This window comes from Megalops cyprinoides, chromosome 13, assembly GCF_013368585.1.
Source record: "Megalops cyprinoides isolate fMegCyp1 chromosome 13, fMegCyp1.pri, whole genome shotgun sequence".
Lineage (NCBI taxonomy): Eukaryota > Metazoa > Chordata > Actinopteri > Elopiformes > Megalopidae > Megalops > Megalops cyprinoides.
The window spans coordinates 31,685,218-31,703,542 of record NC_050595.1 but is presented as its reverse complement, the minus strand read 5'-3'; the positions used below and the strand labels follow the sequence as shown (position 1 = coordinate 31,703,542).

At 40.3% G+C, this 18,325-nt stretch overlaps 1 protein-coding gene across 2 annotated transcripts in view; it reads left to right on the top strand.

The window, feature by feature from the left end:
• Positions 1 to 18,325, top strand: part of LOC118787848 (protein kinase C-binding protein NELL1-like) — a 192,006-nt gene that overhangs the window by 43,302 nt on the left and 130,379 nt on the right. For both annotated transcript variants that reach the window (XM_036543569.1, XM_036543567.1), the window contains exons 3-4: positions 1,013 to 1,163; positions 10,229 to 10,399. In XM_036543569.1, coding sequence (XP_036399462.1) covers positions 1,013 to 1,163; positions 10,229 to 10,399 — 322 coding nt within the window. The remainder of the gene's footprint in view (positions 1 to 1,012; positions 1,164 to 10,228; positions 10,400 to 18,325) is intronic.

Here is an 18,325-nt window from a genome sequence, read left to right as displayed (position 1 = left end):
GTTCAGCTCCCCGGTTTGTTGCTTAGAACCCTGGTGCTGCTTGAATTACTTCAGAACCCTTGCTCGTGCTTACCAATGTTTGAATGATGAAGATATCATTCCTTTGTGCCTGCCCTTGAGTCTCCAGAGGTCATTAAATACTAATAGACAATCTCTTCCATCTTTTGTGCCTTCATTGCTTAATCTGTCCTTTTCTTCTCTCTCTCTCTCTGTTGTGGAAAAAGTAGGACAGCATCAGGAGTGTATACTGTCTGTACAGCTACCATTTGCTGTAATCCTGCTGTTATTTATCTTAATTTGATGCCTTAAATTACTGAACCTTTTAGCTGTGTGTTTTCTGAAATGACTGATCCACCAGTTTCTGATAATGTGAGCTGTACTAAATTATATGTAGTATTTCCAGCTGTTGTCATGCTTTCATAGTTTGAAAGAATAGTCATAGTTGGAAGAAGGGCATTAGTTTGCTCCTGTTGTTGCAGTGACCCTGTTACAGCAGATCAAATTAAACTAGACAACAGATTGGAATGGTGTGCAAAAATATTCATTTCCATTTTTAAGCCATGAAGCATGAAAGTTTACTGCAATGCTGTGCCAAAATGGTATATATGCATATGAATGATTTCTATTGAAAAAGGCAACATTTGAAGTTAAGAGGAGCAATAGAAGGATAAAATGGAAATAATGGCTTTTTTCCCCACAAAAATGAAAATATTTAATTTACTTCTCCTCCATCATACATTCTCTTCTATTGATGTGTTTAGTGTGAATGTATTTTGCCATCTGTGAGGCAATTATATATGCATGACATACTACTGTCACACACCAGTATGTTAAGTGATGTTTCCTGAATGTGTCATCACATATGGGTAATGGCAAATACTGTGGTGTTTGTTAATCAACATATATTTAGTGCCCCCTTTTTAACTATAGGTTTATTAGGGGAGCTGGACATTTTTGTGTGGCAGGCTTAAATTGTTTTCTGACTGCTCTTCCTTCTGTTATAATTTTGCAGATATAGAGAGGGTAGTTCATGCTCCAGCGCACATCACAGAGAAGGTGGTTCAGCTGTTCAGGAATAAGAGTGAATTCACCTTCCTGGCCTCCATCCAGCAGAAGTCCTCTACGTCAGGAGTCATATTCTCCATCCATGAGTCTGAACACAGGTAATGCATTTATAATCCTCTTTATGAGTGCCATTTTGAAGAATCTATCTGCAGAAGCTGTCAACGATTTAAACTGTTGAATCTGAATAGTCCTGTTTGAATGTAGTGTAGGACTCACATTTGAATTGTCATCTCATTCATTCCTCAGTCACTTGCTGCTAAATTCCATCAGACTAAAAAGATCAATTTCAGATAATTTTAGAATGGAAATGTGTGCATCTTGCATTAATGATGGAGAAAAATGAGTGCAGTGTACAATAGCTGAACTCATTAGTACTGAATATGTTTTTTATATGAGTGAAACTGACAGGATGGTTACTTTTGTAGGCTGTTTCTTGGTTTGGTTTATGAAAGGAAATTTCTATTCTGCACAGATCTCTCTTGCTGTTAAATCTCAGTTTTTTGAACCTGTGTCAAGTTCTGTAATTATGAGAATTTTTGATATTTTATTGTATTGTTTTTGACTTCCCACACTGTTTTATCAAGAATGTTTGAGCTTGGTTGCAAACTGAAAAAACATAATAACAAACACACATCCTTTCATGAAGTTGAATTCAAGGCTTTTAATAAAAATTGTATTTCCGTTCAAATGAATTGAGCAGAAGACATTGATTTTCTTTTCCCACGGTTGGCGAACGCCTTCAGTAGCATCAAATACAGGAGCAGTGTGTTTGTGGGTGAGTGTGTATTCATCTGGATGCAGAACATAATTAATATACTGTTGTCGTAGACTTTCCAACAAAATAAATTGCCCAGAATGCAATTTTTCCAGCTCTTTCAGTATCCCTGGAGAGAGAGGGGGTTTGAGAGGACTGGTGTACTGCTGAGAGGTTCGTGTTCACCCCCTACGCCTTCTTCACACACAAGGTGACCCCTCACAGTGGGTACACCTTCTTAATTACCACGCTGCCCTTATTGGAAACCAGTAGGCACAGCAAATGTCACTCTTGCTAAATGGAGCCATTGGATTTTCATTGAGCTTAATTGTCACTCAGCATGCATTATAATTTGCAGAGCTCTTTTTTTGTCCCCTCCCTGCACAAAGTCACACTCGTGCCCACCCCACCACCCCCCCATGGCTAGGGGCTGTGGCGGCTGTGAAATTCCTCGGCAGAGTCTCGGGACCGGTTTGCGCTGACAGCGTGGCAGAGGGAAGGAATCTAGGACAGTGGTGTTCCATTATTCAAAGAGAACACTTGTTTATCATAAGCACAAGAAGGACAGAGAAAAAAGGGGAGTGCTGAGGAAGACACAGCTGTTAAAGACTTCTGCAGAGCACAGCTGAGGGGAAGTTTTGGCGAGTGAGATGTCTTGCTGTGTGTTGTGTGTCTGCGTTCGTGTGAATGGACAGCTATGCTTGTGTTTGTGTCAGGTGTATTGTTTTAGGTTGCCTTTGTGTTTACTCCTCTGTGTTTGGTATCTCACTTTAGCACAGAGTTTCCATTCACCCAGTACAGTTCTTCAACAAAGCTTGTCTTTATCTTAACCCCTCCTAAGGGCTTGCAGATCTTGCGTGTTAAAACATGCTGAGTAGAATAAAATGTATTAAAACCTGTTTTGTGGACTACATGGTTGAATAATTAATGAAATGACAGTTGCAAAGTATATGCTTAGAAACTTACAGTGATTTCAGGCAGGAGCTGTCCTTTTTGTGGAGCTGTACCATAAGAGCTGAGGATGGTTGACACTTAAAAAAAGCATTGCTTCATTCCAGCAGGTCCCCGTGATTAGCCTCTCACAGTGAGGTTATTCAGCTCATTCAGATACTGTAATAACTTTTTCTTTTCATCCAGAGACACACAACTTAAAGGCTAGGCTATCTGATAATGAAAGTCTTTTGGCTCCATTCCTTCCTAAAACACCAGTACTGCAGTGTTTTATCAGCAGCTCTGAAACTCCTTTATTGTTCTTATAAGATGTGTACCACAGAACAAAGGCCTCCTCCACCCGGTCTGCGGCACAAAGCTGGAAGATTGTGACCCCTTGTTATTAGTAGAGCCATTGTTTTTGGTGAACGGGTTCAAAGGCTGAGCTTTTCGTTTTCAGGGGATAACACTGGGAGACATCATACTCTGTCAAGTGGATTGTCAGATGCCTCTCTCTGTTCCTCTTGGTTACTAACTATATTGCTGTGGTGCGTGTAGGGACTCTGAAAATGCAGGGCTTCATTTTCGCTTCATTTTTATGTAGAACTTTCCTCTCCTCTGTCCTTTGTCTTGTGTGCTTCACCACTATTAACATATTCTCAGGTAGCTATGGAAAGTCTAAAATATGACAGCTTTCACTTTAAACTACAACTGAAATTTATGGAAGTTCCCTGAAATGTAGTGAAGGAGCTGGTGGCTGTTCCACACTCATTTGATGTCGAGGGCAGCTGGTGCCTCCAGAATGTGAGGAGGCAGACAGGAGCTTTGAACTGCTTTTCTTTGCTGCTAAATGTTGTTTTCACTCATGCTGAATGCAAAGTACACAACTTATTGAATCTGTTTTCTCAAATTACATTAAATCTATTTTTCAAATCGCACATTCTGAATTTGTGCAGAAATTCTAAAATAGATACATTTGATACAGCAGTCTTTGCTGGGTTAGTGTACTATAGACTCCTGAATGTGGTGCACACTGTGTACACCTAGGTGGCTATAGCGTCTTTTTCTCTCTGTCACTGTCTGAATAACTGACTGTGGCATTCCCCTAAATGTAAAGAAGTAAAGAGTCCATTAAGAGTATCTGGACATCATGCCAAAAGGCTGAACCAGGTGCAACTCCTGGTAGTGTACAATTCTACTAATATTCATTTTTATCCTTTAGTCAGGCTACCCCACACTGAAAATGTTTAGATAGATTGTATCTCACTAACTGGAATAGCAGAACAAAAATGAGGTAGCTGTTAGCTACCTAGCTATCTTGATACAGAAAATAAAAGGCCAGCCACAATCTGTTTGTAGGGATGTAACGGCACAGTGGGCCCACGGTTCAGTATGTATGGCGGTTTCTGGGTCACGGTAATGGTACGGTTTAGGTATCTTTATATTTAAGAAAAAAATAAAAACACATCACTCTTTAAACAATGAACTCTTTATTTAGCCTACAGACAAAACTTTCCATTCAGAAAAATGGCAGCATGGCTGACTAGTAGGGCTGCTCGATTATGGCAAAAATAATAATTATTTTGGTCAATATTGAGATCACGATTATTTAACACGATTACTCATTGACTTTGGAAACATCATGCATTTATTGAACTTTTAACCCTTTCGCATAGTAACTTATGTTTATGCTATGTAGCGTGACTGTTACGTCACATGGTTTGTTATGTTTTCATTAGCATTATTAAGCTTCTCATTGTTTTCAGTTAGCATTTGCTATATATTTTAACGTTAAATCACTGTTTTTCCAGTGTTCTAATCGCACTAGAGATGAAACGGTATGAAAATTTATACCGTTGAAAAATCTCCGGAGCGCTATCACTTCCTTCCGCCATGTTTTCACTGACACAAAACGAACCCACGTTGCATGCTGCGCCTGTGCACCTGCGGCTGGGAGACTTGCTAATTTTGGTTGATGCTAGGCAGTATTTAACGTGAGTTTTTCAAAGCGCGGTCGTCAACCACGGTTTTAATGAAAATTAAAATTTGAAATGGTAATACTAACCGTCGGGAATTTTACCGGCAACCGTTTCAACCCTAAATCGCACCGGTTTTAGCGTACGCGCTAAACGGCAAATCACACCGGTGTGACCGTACGCGAGAATGTTTGTGTTTAGTTTCCCCTCTCTTCTCCAGCTCATAGTTGCATACAGAGCGATGATAGGCTCCAGGGAAATTCTGACAGGCTCCAGAGATGTTCTGTGGATCTGAATGTACAACGTGCGTGTAGTCTGCAGCGCAATAAGCGAGTTTTGGAAATTATAGGAAAATGAAAGGCATATCGTATTACCGCAGTTCACGTGTGCGTATTGAACCGTAGGGGGCGTACTGAACGGTTCGACAAAATACCGTTGTACCGTTGCATCCCTACTGTACAGGTAACCTCCACTTCAGAACCAGTCAATTTACTCACAGTTTGCTTGAAGGCATACATAAAAATGACACATTTCGATATTACACTGTAATATACAGTATATATCTTGTAATGGAACTCTTTAACAAATGTGCTGTCATTCGGGGGTTCACTGCTGATTATAGCAGGTTAAACCTGTTTTCCCTTTATTTATTAGTACACACAAACACACACACACACACACACACACACACATATCCATGGCCTGCCAACTGCTCCACATCGTGTCACAATATTGCATATACATTCTGTATTTTTGTATATAGAGTGCACTTAATAAAAACTTTATAATTTACTTAATCCCATGATTATCTAGATTTTTTGGTGGAAAATCTATTTCTCACCTGTGTGCAGTAGCTTAAGCCCATTTGTAGACTTGTATCTACGGTAAACTAGGACTCAGTTTCTGATGATCAGGTTCATGACAGGGTTTACAGGAATGAGTTCTAAAAGTGTGGGCTGATTGTATTTATATCCAGCTATGGTTGGATCTGAGAACATGATGTGGAATATTAAGATAAGGGGTGTCTTCATCCAATGAGATGATGTGGCTATCAAGTCTTGCAACAAGATTCCTCTAGACAGGAATATGTGATATGCCTCTCTGCTTTGAGCATTTACTATGGTGGTACTCTTTTTTTTGTAAGTTATTACAAATGTGCCATTTAATGTAACACTGTATTCAGTTTTGAAGAAGGTGTACTTCACATTCCTACCTGTGGGGAATCTGCGAACCAAATCAGTACATGCTCACTCTGTTATAATGTAACAGTAAACATCATATGTTAACTGCCGGGTTTACTTTAACTATGAAACTATGAAACTATGAAAATGCAGAGGTCAATCTATGCATTTACAGCTGTCTAGGATGAAAATGTAAATGACACACTGTTGCCTTACATTGATCAAGTTTATTTTTATATTTGATTGAAGCTGTCAGGTCTTTGTTTGCTAATAGAGAATGATTTATTCATTTTGTTTCAAGACAAAGAAAAGCTGTATTCTTCCTCCTCCACCATTCTGATTGATTACAGAGAAAGCAGACTGAATGAAAACCCCTTTGATGTAAAATGCATTTTAGTCTCTTACAAAAGATTTAACTGTAATGTCTGTTAATTTGCTGTGCGTTCATTGTTTAAGATTAATAAGATCCTTGCACAGGAGGGTGCCCGAGTTACCATGGAAACTGTTTGAAGAGGAACACCATTTTTGTCAAATGTGTGTGCTACATTAACACTTGAACCAGATCACTTGAGATTGCCTAAACTTCTAGGGACTGGTATGCTCACAGTTTAATCAAAATGGTTTTACTCCCTCTTTATCTCTCTTGTTTTTGTGTTGACTAAGGCACTGTTACAATTTCCTTGATTTTTCTGCTTCTGAATCTCTGAAAACTAGTTTATTTATGGCTTGAACTTAATGGAGTGAAGTTTTTATAATTTACAGGAGGTTGTACACATGAGGGAAGGAACAAAGAAAAAAAGGAAAGACACCAAATGATGACTTTGAAACCAATACTGACAGTATTTCCTTCTCTTTAGCTTTAGCTCAAAGGCCATGCATGGCGTGCTCCGTGGACGGTTATGCATAAGCATGTGTCTAGTATCTAATCAGATGATTTGTCTTGAAATGAGTTTGTATTAGTATTTAAAATTCAACCCATTGAAGGTTCTTATGCTGGATGTTCCATTTACATACTGTTTTCAGTGGTCCTACTCTTTCCCCCTACATTTTATGGTGTCCCTTAGAAGAGCCTGTATAAGCATATTATTACACAATGTATGACCCAAAGTAAGGAGCATGTTTTTAATTAGGCCTATGAATAGCTATGTAAAGAGGTATGTTTTTCCAGTGGCTGTTGTTTCACAGTCACTGACCATCCTTTGTCGTCCTTCCAGTATGATTGAAACACATTGATATGCTAAATTGATGGTGCTGCTTGGAATATTAATATCTGTGCCTCCTTGGGGTAGTGGTGGTGTCCTCCAGGGGAAGAAACAGCAGGAGGTATGGCACAGACTCAGAGGAAAATCAGGTGATGAAGCCCCAGAGCAATACCTGTGGGTTTGTAGTAAACACTCCTCCATGTGTACATCTTCCCACTGTGATGGTAATATATCCTGCTCTCAGTGGCTCTACTGGTCCTTCAGACCCGTCGCTCTCATAATGACTTCAGACACAAAAGAAATGGAGCTCGATATTGCCTTTCATTTTTATGGGCTAGTTTCACAGGTAATCATCTCTGCTTATATGGCTAATATAAGACCAGTTTTTTAGAGCCAGAGCGTATCGTAAACATGTACTTTACAAATGTTGGTAGTTTATATCTTAGAATCTTCATATTTTGCAACCCCAGAAGTGCCGTTGTGCCACAATTCATTAATCTATACGCCACCCTCAGTTTAATCTAATTGAAAAATTGCTTGCAATTTAATGATTTTTTTTCCCCATGATGTGCTGTCGATGACTGGCATTTATTTCTAGATGTTCTCAGTTTAATGTAATGGAAAATTAGGAGATGGTTAAACCCCATGCTCTGTGAAGCCTCACTTGGTATTCCATCTAGCACCCCTGTCCTTGTTCCCATAAATATGGATGAGGGTTGTTTGGGTCTGGCTGGCGCAGGCGAGGCAAGCTCGCAGCAGTTGTGGGAATTATAAAATGTCATGCTCAGCTGACTACAGCTCTCTCATTAAATGCTCCTGCCCCTTTGCTCTCTATTTATCAGAGCCATCAGGAGCTGATCATATACATACACCAGCGCCCCTGTGACCCTGTGTCACTCGACCCTGTTTCATCACTGCGGCGTCATCGAGGGCCTTTATCGAGCTGGTCCTCGCCAGGCTTGGGTGTCTTTGTTTGGAATAGCTCCCGACCTCTGTTCCCCTGGTGATGCCTGTAAATGATTTTTTTTTCCTTAAGTTTGTTTTTCCTCCTGCTCCTTCATTATGCAGTCTAAATGCATTTGTATTTTGGAGGAACCTCATGTTGATTTGTGCACTGACCTTGTTTTGTTATGGCGCTGATGAAAGGAGGCACTTTTATTCTAAAAAGGACTTCAGGAGCCAGTAAAAAAGAGTGTGAATGGAGAAGATTTGCGTAAGAAGCTATGAAAAGGCATTTTCATACTCTCCAGGTGGACATTTTTGTCATGTTTTTGTCACCAGCTCTGCATGGTTTTAGTGCCTGGTTAGAATGATGAGGGTGTATTGCGAGCTGAACACATTTTTAAGCTTGTTAGGAGGTCAAACACAGCTACATGTGTTCGCACCCTGTTATTTCTGGTCCAATCCTTTTTTATTCTGAAAATTGACTATGGACTCCAGGCAGCTGATTAAAAATCTTACAAAATTTGGCAGGCTTGTAGAGGTCTGTTGTAGACATCTAAACACCTAGTAGCATTGATTTGGCTGTGCAATGAAGCAAAAGCTGCCTTCATACACAAGCATCCCATGCACTGTAGTGGCTTGGAACCTGGTACAGAGATATGGCTTTGCATGCTGAACATTTCGCAGTTGAGACTAATTTGCTCTGTGGGCACTGTACAGATTGCTTTTGCACTAAATACTATAGCTGCCATAAGCCAGTCAAATTGTGGTGTGCATTCACAGCATTCAGATGAGAACTAAATATGACATACATGGCGCCCTTTGGCAGGGCGTATGGTGCAAATACGCTTGAAAACATATGCAAACATCTCAGAATTTCATGGCAATGTGTGAAACATGGCTGCTCTGATGTATGGAATTTACCCATTCAAGCAGTGTTAATGTAGCAGAGCTGAAGTGATTAGCTCGTGTGAGTCCTGCGTAAAGCCTTAGGTAGCGGGTAGCAGGTAGCCGAGTGGTTACAGCGGCTACGTCACTCCCCCTGAGACCTGGCTAAGTAGCGTTGTCGCCGACAGGCTAACGGCAATTTGCCTTTAGCTCAACTGGCAACGACGCTGGCTTTAAGGGGTTGGCAGCGAGCAGTAAGAACCTCGGTTCGAAACTCGCTCGCTCACTGACCCACGTAACATCACATTAAAAAAACACAACGCAAGAGACCACCCGTTACATTAAGACCATCAATTCAGGGATGAAATTAAATCACAGGGAGCAAACTATTTTACTACAAGTTCCTGGTGGTTGAATAAAGATGCTTTGAAACTATATGTATATGTATATAATGTGTAAGTGGAAATAAAATGGCATTGAGTGGTCACATTGTGTGGCCACTATACAGGGTTTGTATTTGATCTGTAGTTCAGAAATTTGTCAAGGTTATCCAGCTGGTGATTTCCAATAATATTCCTCATTATGTGTAACTTTGTATTTGACAGCTTTTACTGAACTCACAAGTTCTGATGGTGGTTATGGATTTTATATGAAATGCTGAAAAGACCTTTTGAAACTTAATGCTAATATATAGTCTGTGTTTGAACTCTATCTGTAAAGTAATGGAAAAGGTGCTACATGAAACAATGACCTTCATAATCCAATGAATTTACAGATTTGAACAACCAAAGTTGTTTGTAGCGCTATATAATTCAGTAAAGAATATGGTATACTTTGTCCTCATCTGGCTTCTTACTGACCAGTTTGGTTTTTAGGCACAGCTAAATGTTACAGCTGAAACAGTGTTCTGCTTATGCTTGGTCACTGTGATTGCTGGCCATGTAAACTAAACCAGTTGATATTGTACTGCTTATGAATGTGGGGTACGATGTCATGATTTGATATATATCACTTCTTATTCAACAAAAATGCAAAAAGCAGCAAGCTGGTGTTGGTTTGTTTGTGTTTAAAACAGATCACACAGATTGAGTGAGTTGATTGAGTGGTCTGCCCTGAGTGTTTGTGTGTATGGATAGAGTGTTTCCCTTGTTGGAGTCAGTGCCTCTGAGCCAGGCATGGGAGTGTTGTTCGTAAGGTGGCCTGTGGTCAGAGGAGGCGTGCAGGCTGTGCTCTGAAAGGAAGGGATTGGCAGAGCAGCGGATCTGACGTCTTGTCTCCTTCTCCCACCAGTTACTTTGAGCTGGAGAGCAGCGGCCTGCGGGAGGAGATCCGCTACCGCTACCGCTTCAGAGGGAAGCCACGCTCTGAGTCCTTCCCCTACAGGCTGGCCGACGGGCAGTGGCACAAGCTCGCACTGTCCATCAGTGCCTCCCACCTGCAGCTGCATGTCGACTGCAACAGGTAACATGCACACCACACAGAGACACCAGGCCTTACTGTAGCATGCTAGGTGTGTTATGATGGAAAATGTGACAGTGATGTATAAATGGAGACTCATCTACGCTCACAGCTCATGGAGCTAACTGAACTTGGGCAACCTGAATTGTTTCACACCTAAAGTAGCACAAATATAAGCTGTTTGGTCTACGGTTGCCTAGACTTGTCAGGTTCACAACACACACATGGCGTCTAACTCATCACTTCCAGTGGAGAAATCAGATTCCTTCTGTTTCAGCAGTGGGAAATTTTGTGTTGGAAATAATTTTCACTGTTGTCAAATGGTGACAGCTAGTAGAATGGGAGCAGTGCTGTCACTTGCTGTGAATATTAATATCTGTGTCACCTGCTGTGTTTTATTTTCTTAAGTCCATGGAACAACCCTCTCTCTGCCCTTGGCCATTGATTCTGACCCAACTGAGAATGGATGCCTGTCTAATGCTGGTGTGGCTGTCCAATCAATCCACCATTGAACATGAGCAATGTGGCCTCTATTAGTGGATCAATCAGTCAGCGGACTTTTACTGAGGGCAACCCGTCAATAGTTACCTTTCAAGGATATTTGGTTTGCAGTGCATTTTTTCAGTGCTTTACAGTGTTTTTTTTTTTTTTTGCTTTATTTAAACAATAGAGGGAATGTCATGTATATTCTGATCCACACTCAGTTTATTTATGAAATCCCGTATTTCCCCTCTGCTGTGTCACCCAAAACATGCTCAGTACTCAGTAATTTTGCAAAACATGATTATCAGTGTTTGCAACACCAACATAAGCAAACGCAAAGCGTGGTGGTGATTCTAAATCTCTCCTGTAAATATTAGCCCAAAGATTCCAGTGTTACGTCAGCACCAGCTGCATTCTGTGAAGCCTCTCACCACCTCTGGCACTTTCCCCACAAACGGTTGGTTTCAGCACCGAAGGTGAGGCAAACCTAAGCAAAGACTGTGGATGACTGGAATTTGAATAATCCCTTTATGCACAGTCTGACAACATTTCAAAGAAGCGCATTATCTCAAAAGCAGAGTGGCAATGGAGAAGGTCACATGTGTTCTGCATGCAAGTGCAGTGGTGTTTGCCATTTATGACCAACAGGGTGGCGTCAAAATGTTTGTGTTGCACGCATATGTGTAGCCAGACTGCAGAATTAATTAATTCTACTTGAACTTTAACGTGGCAATTCTATTGTAGTGTTCAGAAAATCAGCAACTTCTGCTAACCAGATGGAAATGATTTTCACAGTTATTTGATTTCTGCTTTATTGTATGCTATGGCACTGTACACAGCACTTCTGTGAGATTCTGTTTGTAGACTAATCCTTACTATTGTACATGTGTGTTTTATGTGTAATCTTTGTTTCCATTTGTCAGCTGAAGTGGCATTCTCAAATGCTTTTCTCTTGTTTACTGCTGTAGGCAGAAGGTGAATATCCTATAACAGCTTGTGATTCCATGACAGGGCCAGATGTTTAGAGATGGAAAGCAATGTTTTCTCTGGAATTAATTTCCAAATTAGTAATAACAAGGGTCACATTGAGGTGATTATGGGGTGTAATTACTTGTTCAAATTTATCTTTGAACCTCATCCATCACAGTCATTAATATTCCAGTAAATTCCCTTCCTTTACTTTATGGTCAGAAATATGTTTTAGCAATTATGGTAATGCCATCAGTTCTGCATTACATTATTGACATTTAGCAGACGCTCTTTTCCAGAGCGACTTACATCACTTACAGTTTTTTTTTCCAATGTTATCCCTTTATACAGCTGGATATTTACTGAGGCAATTGTGGGTTAAGTACCTTGTCCAAGGGTACAGCAGTAGTGCTCCAGTGGGGATTTGAACCGGCAACCTTTAGGTTACAAGTCCTGCTCCTTAACCACGATGCTACACTGCCAGGTTCATGCCAGTTTTCACAGAATCCTGTTTGCAGAGTCAAACCTCTTGGCCATGACTATTAATAAGTGACTTGAATTTACATGAAATGGTTAAACATCTGTAATATGTGGCCCAAGGCCTTTTTTCATATGTGCAAGAGCTGATAGAATGGAACCTTGTTTAAAGATTACATGAAGTCTATTCCTGACATCAGTGGCTGTCAACTGTAGTGTCAGTTCTCAATGTGATCAGTGAATAGGTCAAGCTTAACTTTGATTCTGGTCTCTCGCTGTCTTTAGATCTTATCAGACACGGTGTCTTGGGTGCTGTCTGACTCATTTCTAGCAGACAATGTTAGGCCCCCTGTGTTAGACTATTATTACTAAAATGATTTATGCAGAAGGAGTCACTCATCTACTTCAATTTGGGAATCAAAATTAAACTGTAATATCCCTCAACTGAAAGCATTATATGAATTCGGTGTGTACTGTTTTAGCCCCTAGTGAATGTTTGTTTATTATTAAAAGTATTGCAAGCATAATATATCCATTGAAGTTTTTGTGAAGGAACTGGGAAAAAAAGATTTGAGACAGAGCAGACTGCAATCTTGAAATATGAAACACAATCTTTGTCCGTTTAGTTCAAATAAGACTTATTTGTCATTATGGCTTGTTCCTTCAGGGTAGCGCAAGTAATGGACCCACATCAATAGTTCCCCTGTTGAGTTTTGATTGTATTGTGTAGAAGACATTTTCTCTGCAGAACATTTTGGAGTGGTGGTTGCAGGCAAACACAGGGCTTTAAGGCTGAATAGCTGATGACACTGAGCCATGGTCAAGAGTACATCTAGATAAGTTGTTTGAGCAACATGGCAAATATTACTAGTGATAAAAATGTATGAAAAATCATTCATAGAAAATTAAATGATGCACATCTAGAGATAACAGTGCTATTGAGCATATTCTACGATGCCAGGGCCTAGACCCCTGATGGCCAGTTTACACACATCCATATTCTATGCCTGATGATTGTGTCATAGGTGAGATAAATATTTGAATGCTGTCAGTAAGTATTGACATATATGGAAAATTGGTTTTGGTGGAAATAAGAGATATGGCTTGAGACTAAAAATGACAGAAAATATTGCACACACAGACACAGGTTTTTAATGTTTTTTCTTTCTTATACACAACCCTGACTGGAACTGCCAATTCTGCGTTAGGCTCATCTCACAGCAACCCCCTCTGCACTTTTAAGCAGTGTCGAAGTGAGAAGATTGCAAAACACTCCAATACACTTACATACAGCCAACTTACCCTGCAAGTCCCACAGTGCACCACAGTAAGATGGGCACTAGATGAAGGATAGGCACTAGTCCAACTGGCATCATTCAAGCATCGTAAAGGTGACTGATGGATTGCGGGTTACCTGAGAGCAGGGAGACAAGGCGGCCCTGGCTGACCTTCCCACCCCAATCCCCTTCCTCTGTGGACTTACAATAATACAACTGGGGAGCCGCAGGTCTCAGTCTGTGCTTAATACGAGCACCTTCCTGGCGGATCCTCTCGGGAGCTCCACATCTAAACACCATGAGCAAAAAATAAGTCACACCTGCGTGCAATCCTGAGAATGTACAAAGAAAATTTGGAATGCCTCATGATTTTTTCCCTTTTGTGCCCCAATTTGGAATGCCCAATTGTGTCCTTAGATACTGCCCATTTTGATGTAACCCCTACTGTCAATGTGGGAGGGTGCAGAGAAACACGTGATGTCAGCCTACACTTCATTACATACTGCAGTTCTCATGCTAAGCTTGTGCAGACCTGAGTTGGAAGAGACACTTCATATGGAGATTTACACTCGGTGACCACTTTATTAGGTACACCTGTACACATGCTCGTTGATGCAAATATCTAATCAGCCAATCATCTGGCAGCAACTCGGTGCATAAAATCACGAAGACATTGTCAAGAGGTTCAGTTGCTGTTCAGACCAAACATCAGAATGGGTAGGAAATCTGATTTAAGTGATTTTGACTGTGGGATGATTGTTGGTACCAGACAGGTTGGTTTGGTGTGAAAAAAAAAAACTTCCAGTGAGCGGCAGTTCTGTGGACGAAAATGCCTTGTTAATGACAGAGGTCAGAGGAGAATGGCCAGACTGGTCCAAGCTGACAGGAAGGCGGCAGTAACCCAAATAACCACATGTTACAACAGTGCTATGCAGAAAAGCATTTCTGAACATACAACACGTTGAACATTGAGGTGGATGGGCTACCGCAGCAGAAGACCCCTCCGGGTACCACTCCTTTCAGCTAAGAACAGGAAACTGAGGCTACAGTGGGCACAGGCTCATGAGCTGCATGAAAAACCAGATTTTCAACCCTGTGAACGCCCGGACATCTCACTAATTCCCGGCAGTCAACAGATGTTTACAGTCTGTGAAGATCGCGTTTGTCTGTGTCGGGGGGCGATGGTGTGGAGGGCAGTAGCATAAATGGCTCTAATTAGCATCTGAATAGCAGTGAAACTGCCTGGCTAGAGAGCTTGCCTCACTCCAGAGTTGGATGAAACCACCATTTTTGAAAAAGAAAACTCACTTGTGATTGGTTGGTAGATCTGTTGCTATTGGTCACCCTGGGCTATTATAATACAGGCTTGGGTAAACCCCTACCTTACAAAATAATTATAGTAATAATAATAATTAAATTTTAATTTGTGTGTATAATTAATAAGCCTATATCAAAAATACTGCAGTTACTGAAGAATATATATTTGTGTCATATGTGTTATATGTGCTATATGTTGTATATTGTTATCCTATGGGCTACACTATAATGAAGGACATGAATGAATTTATCGGGGAAAGAAAAAAAACACTTACGAGGAACATGTTGATTAAAAGTAAGAGCTTTATTGATACATAGGAAAAATAGCAAATGCACAGACACAACTGTGAGAAAACAACTATTGGCCTAGCCAGTAGCTTTCAAAGTGTCCAGCCACTATATATGAGGTATAGAAACGTAATACCTCATTGGCTGCTGCTGTATGTCGCCGCTATGCGCCTGCGTGGTCTCCATATTGGTCAAGATCCGCTAGTAAATGAATACAATGTGTATTGAGAGATGCAGACTTCTCTACAAAATCGACTGTAAGTCTGAACCGATTTTCATGAAATTTGGTTTGTTATAAATGTAAGGACAGTTCAATGTAATTGAACACGATACCGGTTACTTATTGGAATTAAATTCAGTTACTGGGGTGGATCTAATCAGCTCTATGTCACAACATTAACCTTGAATAGCCACAACTTCCTCTGGGACATGCAGGCTCCGATCTATGAATAGGCAACATCAAGTGTAAATTATTTAGAATTTCAGCTTTTGTGAGTTTCTCCAAAAATCAGTGGCGGCTGGTGAGCTGGAAAAAACGGAGGCCGAAACACTACCTTTAAATCTATTATTACTTTCAACCTGTTCCCCTTTATCCTCCTTGATTAACAATAAAACAAATAATTCACAGAATAATCAACACCAATTGCGTAATTAGAAGAAATGATTATACTCGCGAAACACCGCAGATTGTCTGTAGTTTGTTAGTTTGCGAAAGCTACAGTGTGAGATTGTTTTATTAACAAGGATGGCATTTACCGGTTTAAATTATGTTAAATGCTCATGACACATCACAGCTTTTGTGAGGTCTGTGTTCTAAACGTTATTGTTCAGAGCACTCAACCTAACCTAAAAGTTTATTCTCAGTAATTTAAATCGATTTAACTAAATTTAGCTCCATTTTGTAATTTGAATTTTGTAACACAAGAAAGCTATAATGTGACACATTTAAAAGAAAGATTTGGGATTGCTTGCCATTTAATTCTTAAATTCTTAAAATTTAATTTAATTATTCAAATTGATATTCTTGTTAATTAAACAATCTCATGCTGTAGCTTTCACAATAGCACACAAATTTCTGACAATCTGCGGTGTTTAGCGAGCATAATCGCTATACTTGCTGTATGCACTTTTGTAAGTCGCTTTGGATAAAAGCGTCTGCTAAATAAATAAATGTAAATGTAAATGTAAATAATCATTTGTTCTAATTACGTGATTGGTGTCGAGTATTCTGTGAATTATATCCAGGATAAACTGATCATTTTGTTCATTTGAAACGTTCATTTGTTCATCTATTTATACCAGAGATTTTCTTAAAATAGAGTTTGTACCTTTTAGAAAAAGGTGTCACCTCTGGGGTTGTCTACCTTAATAAAAGATGCTCTCCTTCATTTAAAGTGACAGATGCACTACGTTCTTGTTGCTCCAGTATTTTCAAGAGAGATATGAATCCCCTCCAGTTTCATGCCATATTTTATAATCCGTGCTTTCACTGGATGGGAAATGGACAAGAGTGGTAATTGGGGGGTGCATTTTAATGCAGACACAATGGCATGCATGTAGATGAAACCCTTTTGGGTTTCTGAGTAATAATTAGTGAAGGTCCCGGCTGATGGATCAGTGGGGCAGATAATGTGAAATCGGGCTGCAGCCAAATTTTGCAGCCGTTGGACAATTAACACTGAGCTGGGCTGCCTTAATGAGGACATGTTGGACTTCCTCAGATCCTCAGCATTCATTACAGCTTCTGCGTGGGATTCAGTGCATCAAAATTGTCATGATCTGCCACCTTTGGGCTAGAATGTGTGTACAGATACAAGCTACTGATTAACTACCAATTACCATGGAAGATAGTGTTTTGATTGAAGTTTTTTTAAGTGTCATGTACCACGTACCTTTTTATGTAACACCAACTGTCCTTATGATGTTTCTGTAGTGATCATTGACATGTTACTGCAGCATTAAAGCAGTGCCAGCATACTGGAGTATTCTGATGAGTAGTTATAGCTAATGAAGGAGTTAGAGGCACTGACGGAGCCATGTGAATAAAGCAGCAGTGAGTTTTATCACTCTCTGACTGAGAGTCAGACTCTTCCATTATTTATGCAGGCAATTAACAGTGCAATTCTTTAACTCACAACAGTATGTGCATTTACATAGAGCCTAATATTCCGTTAATAATTGGATTTGAGCACAATCTGGATGAAAATGCCTCGTATAAACACCTCAATCGGAATGAAACCCCAATCAAATTGAGAATTCAATCAGATTTAAAGAGGTGGTGTAGATTTCTATAATCTGTTCGATAGGAAAATAGTAGCCATGTAGACGCTCAATCGGATTGCCTTCTGCACTTGGAAATTTCTGCACATGTTCATTACGCGAAGTAATGACACATTGGTGTTTTAATATGCATGACAGAGTTAAAAAAAAAAACATGGCAGCCAGTGCGCAAAATTGGTCGATGACGGAGACCACGCTTGTTAAACATTCTCACAGAATTAAGAATAGTGAAGCGACTAGATGGGCACAAATCCCGCAACAACGAGCTGTTTAAGCAAGTTTGGGAGAAGCTTAATGAAGCAGGGGTAAACAGGTCTATTGACCAAATTAAATACCGCTGGAAGGGGCTGAAGAGTGGGTATTATATGGCAAAATCTGACCAAAACAAAAGTGGTGCAGCCCCTACCAACTTTCCATTTTTTGGCATAATGGAGGAAATTATGGGACAACGGCTGCTGGCTACCGCAGCCCAACAAGGTGTTGATGTTGGGCTCAGCTCGCCTAAGACACCGGAGAGTTCTGTCTCCGAGGAAAACATAAGTCACCTCTCCCTCCCACCTCACACGCAGTATTCGTACATTTGGATTACGGTTGTAGGCTACATTTTTGTGTTCGATTTGCTGGCTACTTTTCAGGTTATAGTTGGAGGTTGCTGTTTTTATTCAATATCCTATAAAGCAACCCGAAGCAGTAGGTATAGTGTGGCCACTAGTCCACTCTAGAACTAATGTTAGTTGGCTAGCTAGAGTATCTATTCCAATTGTACACTTGCGTCATGTAAAAGTGCACAAACTATCTGATCGCCTTCATGTAAACAGTACGTTCAGAATCATCAATC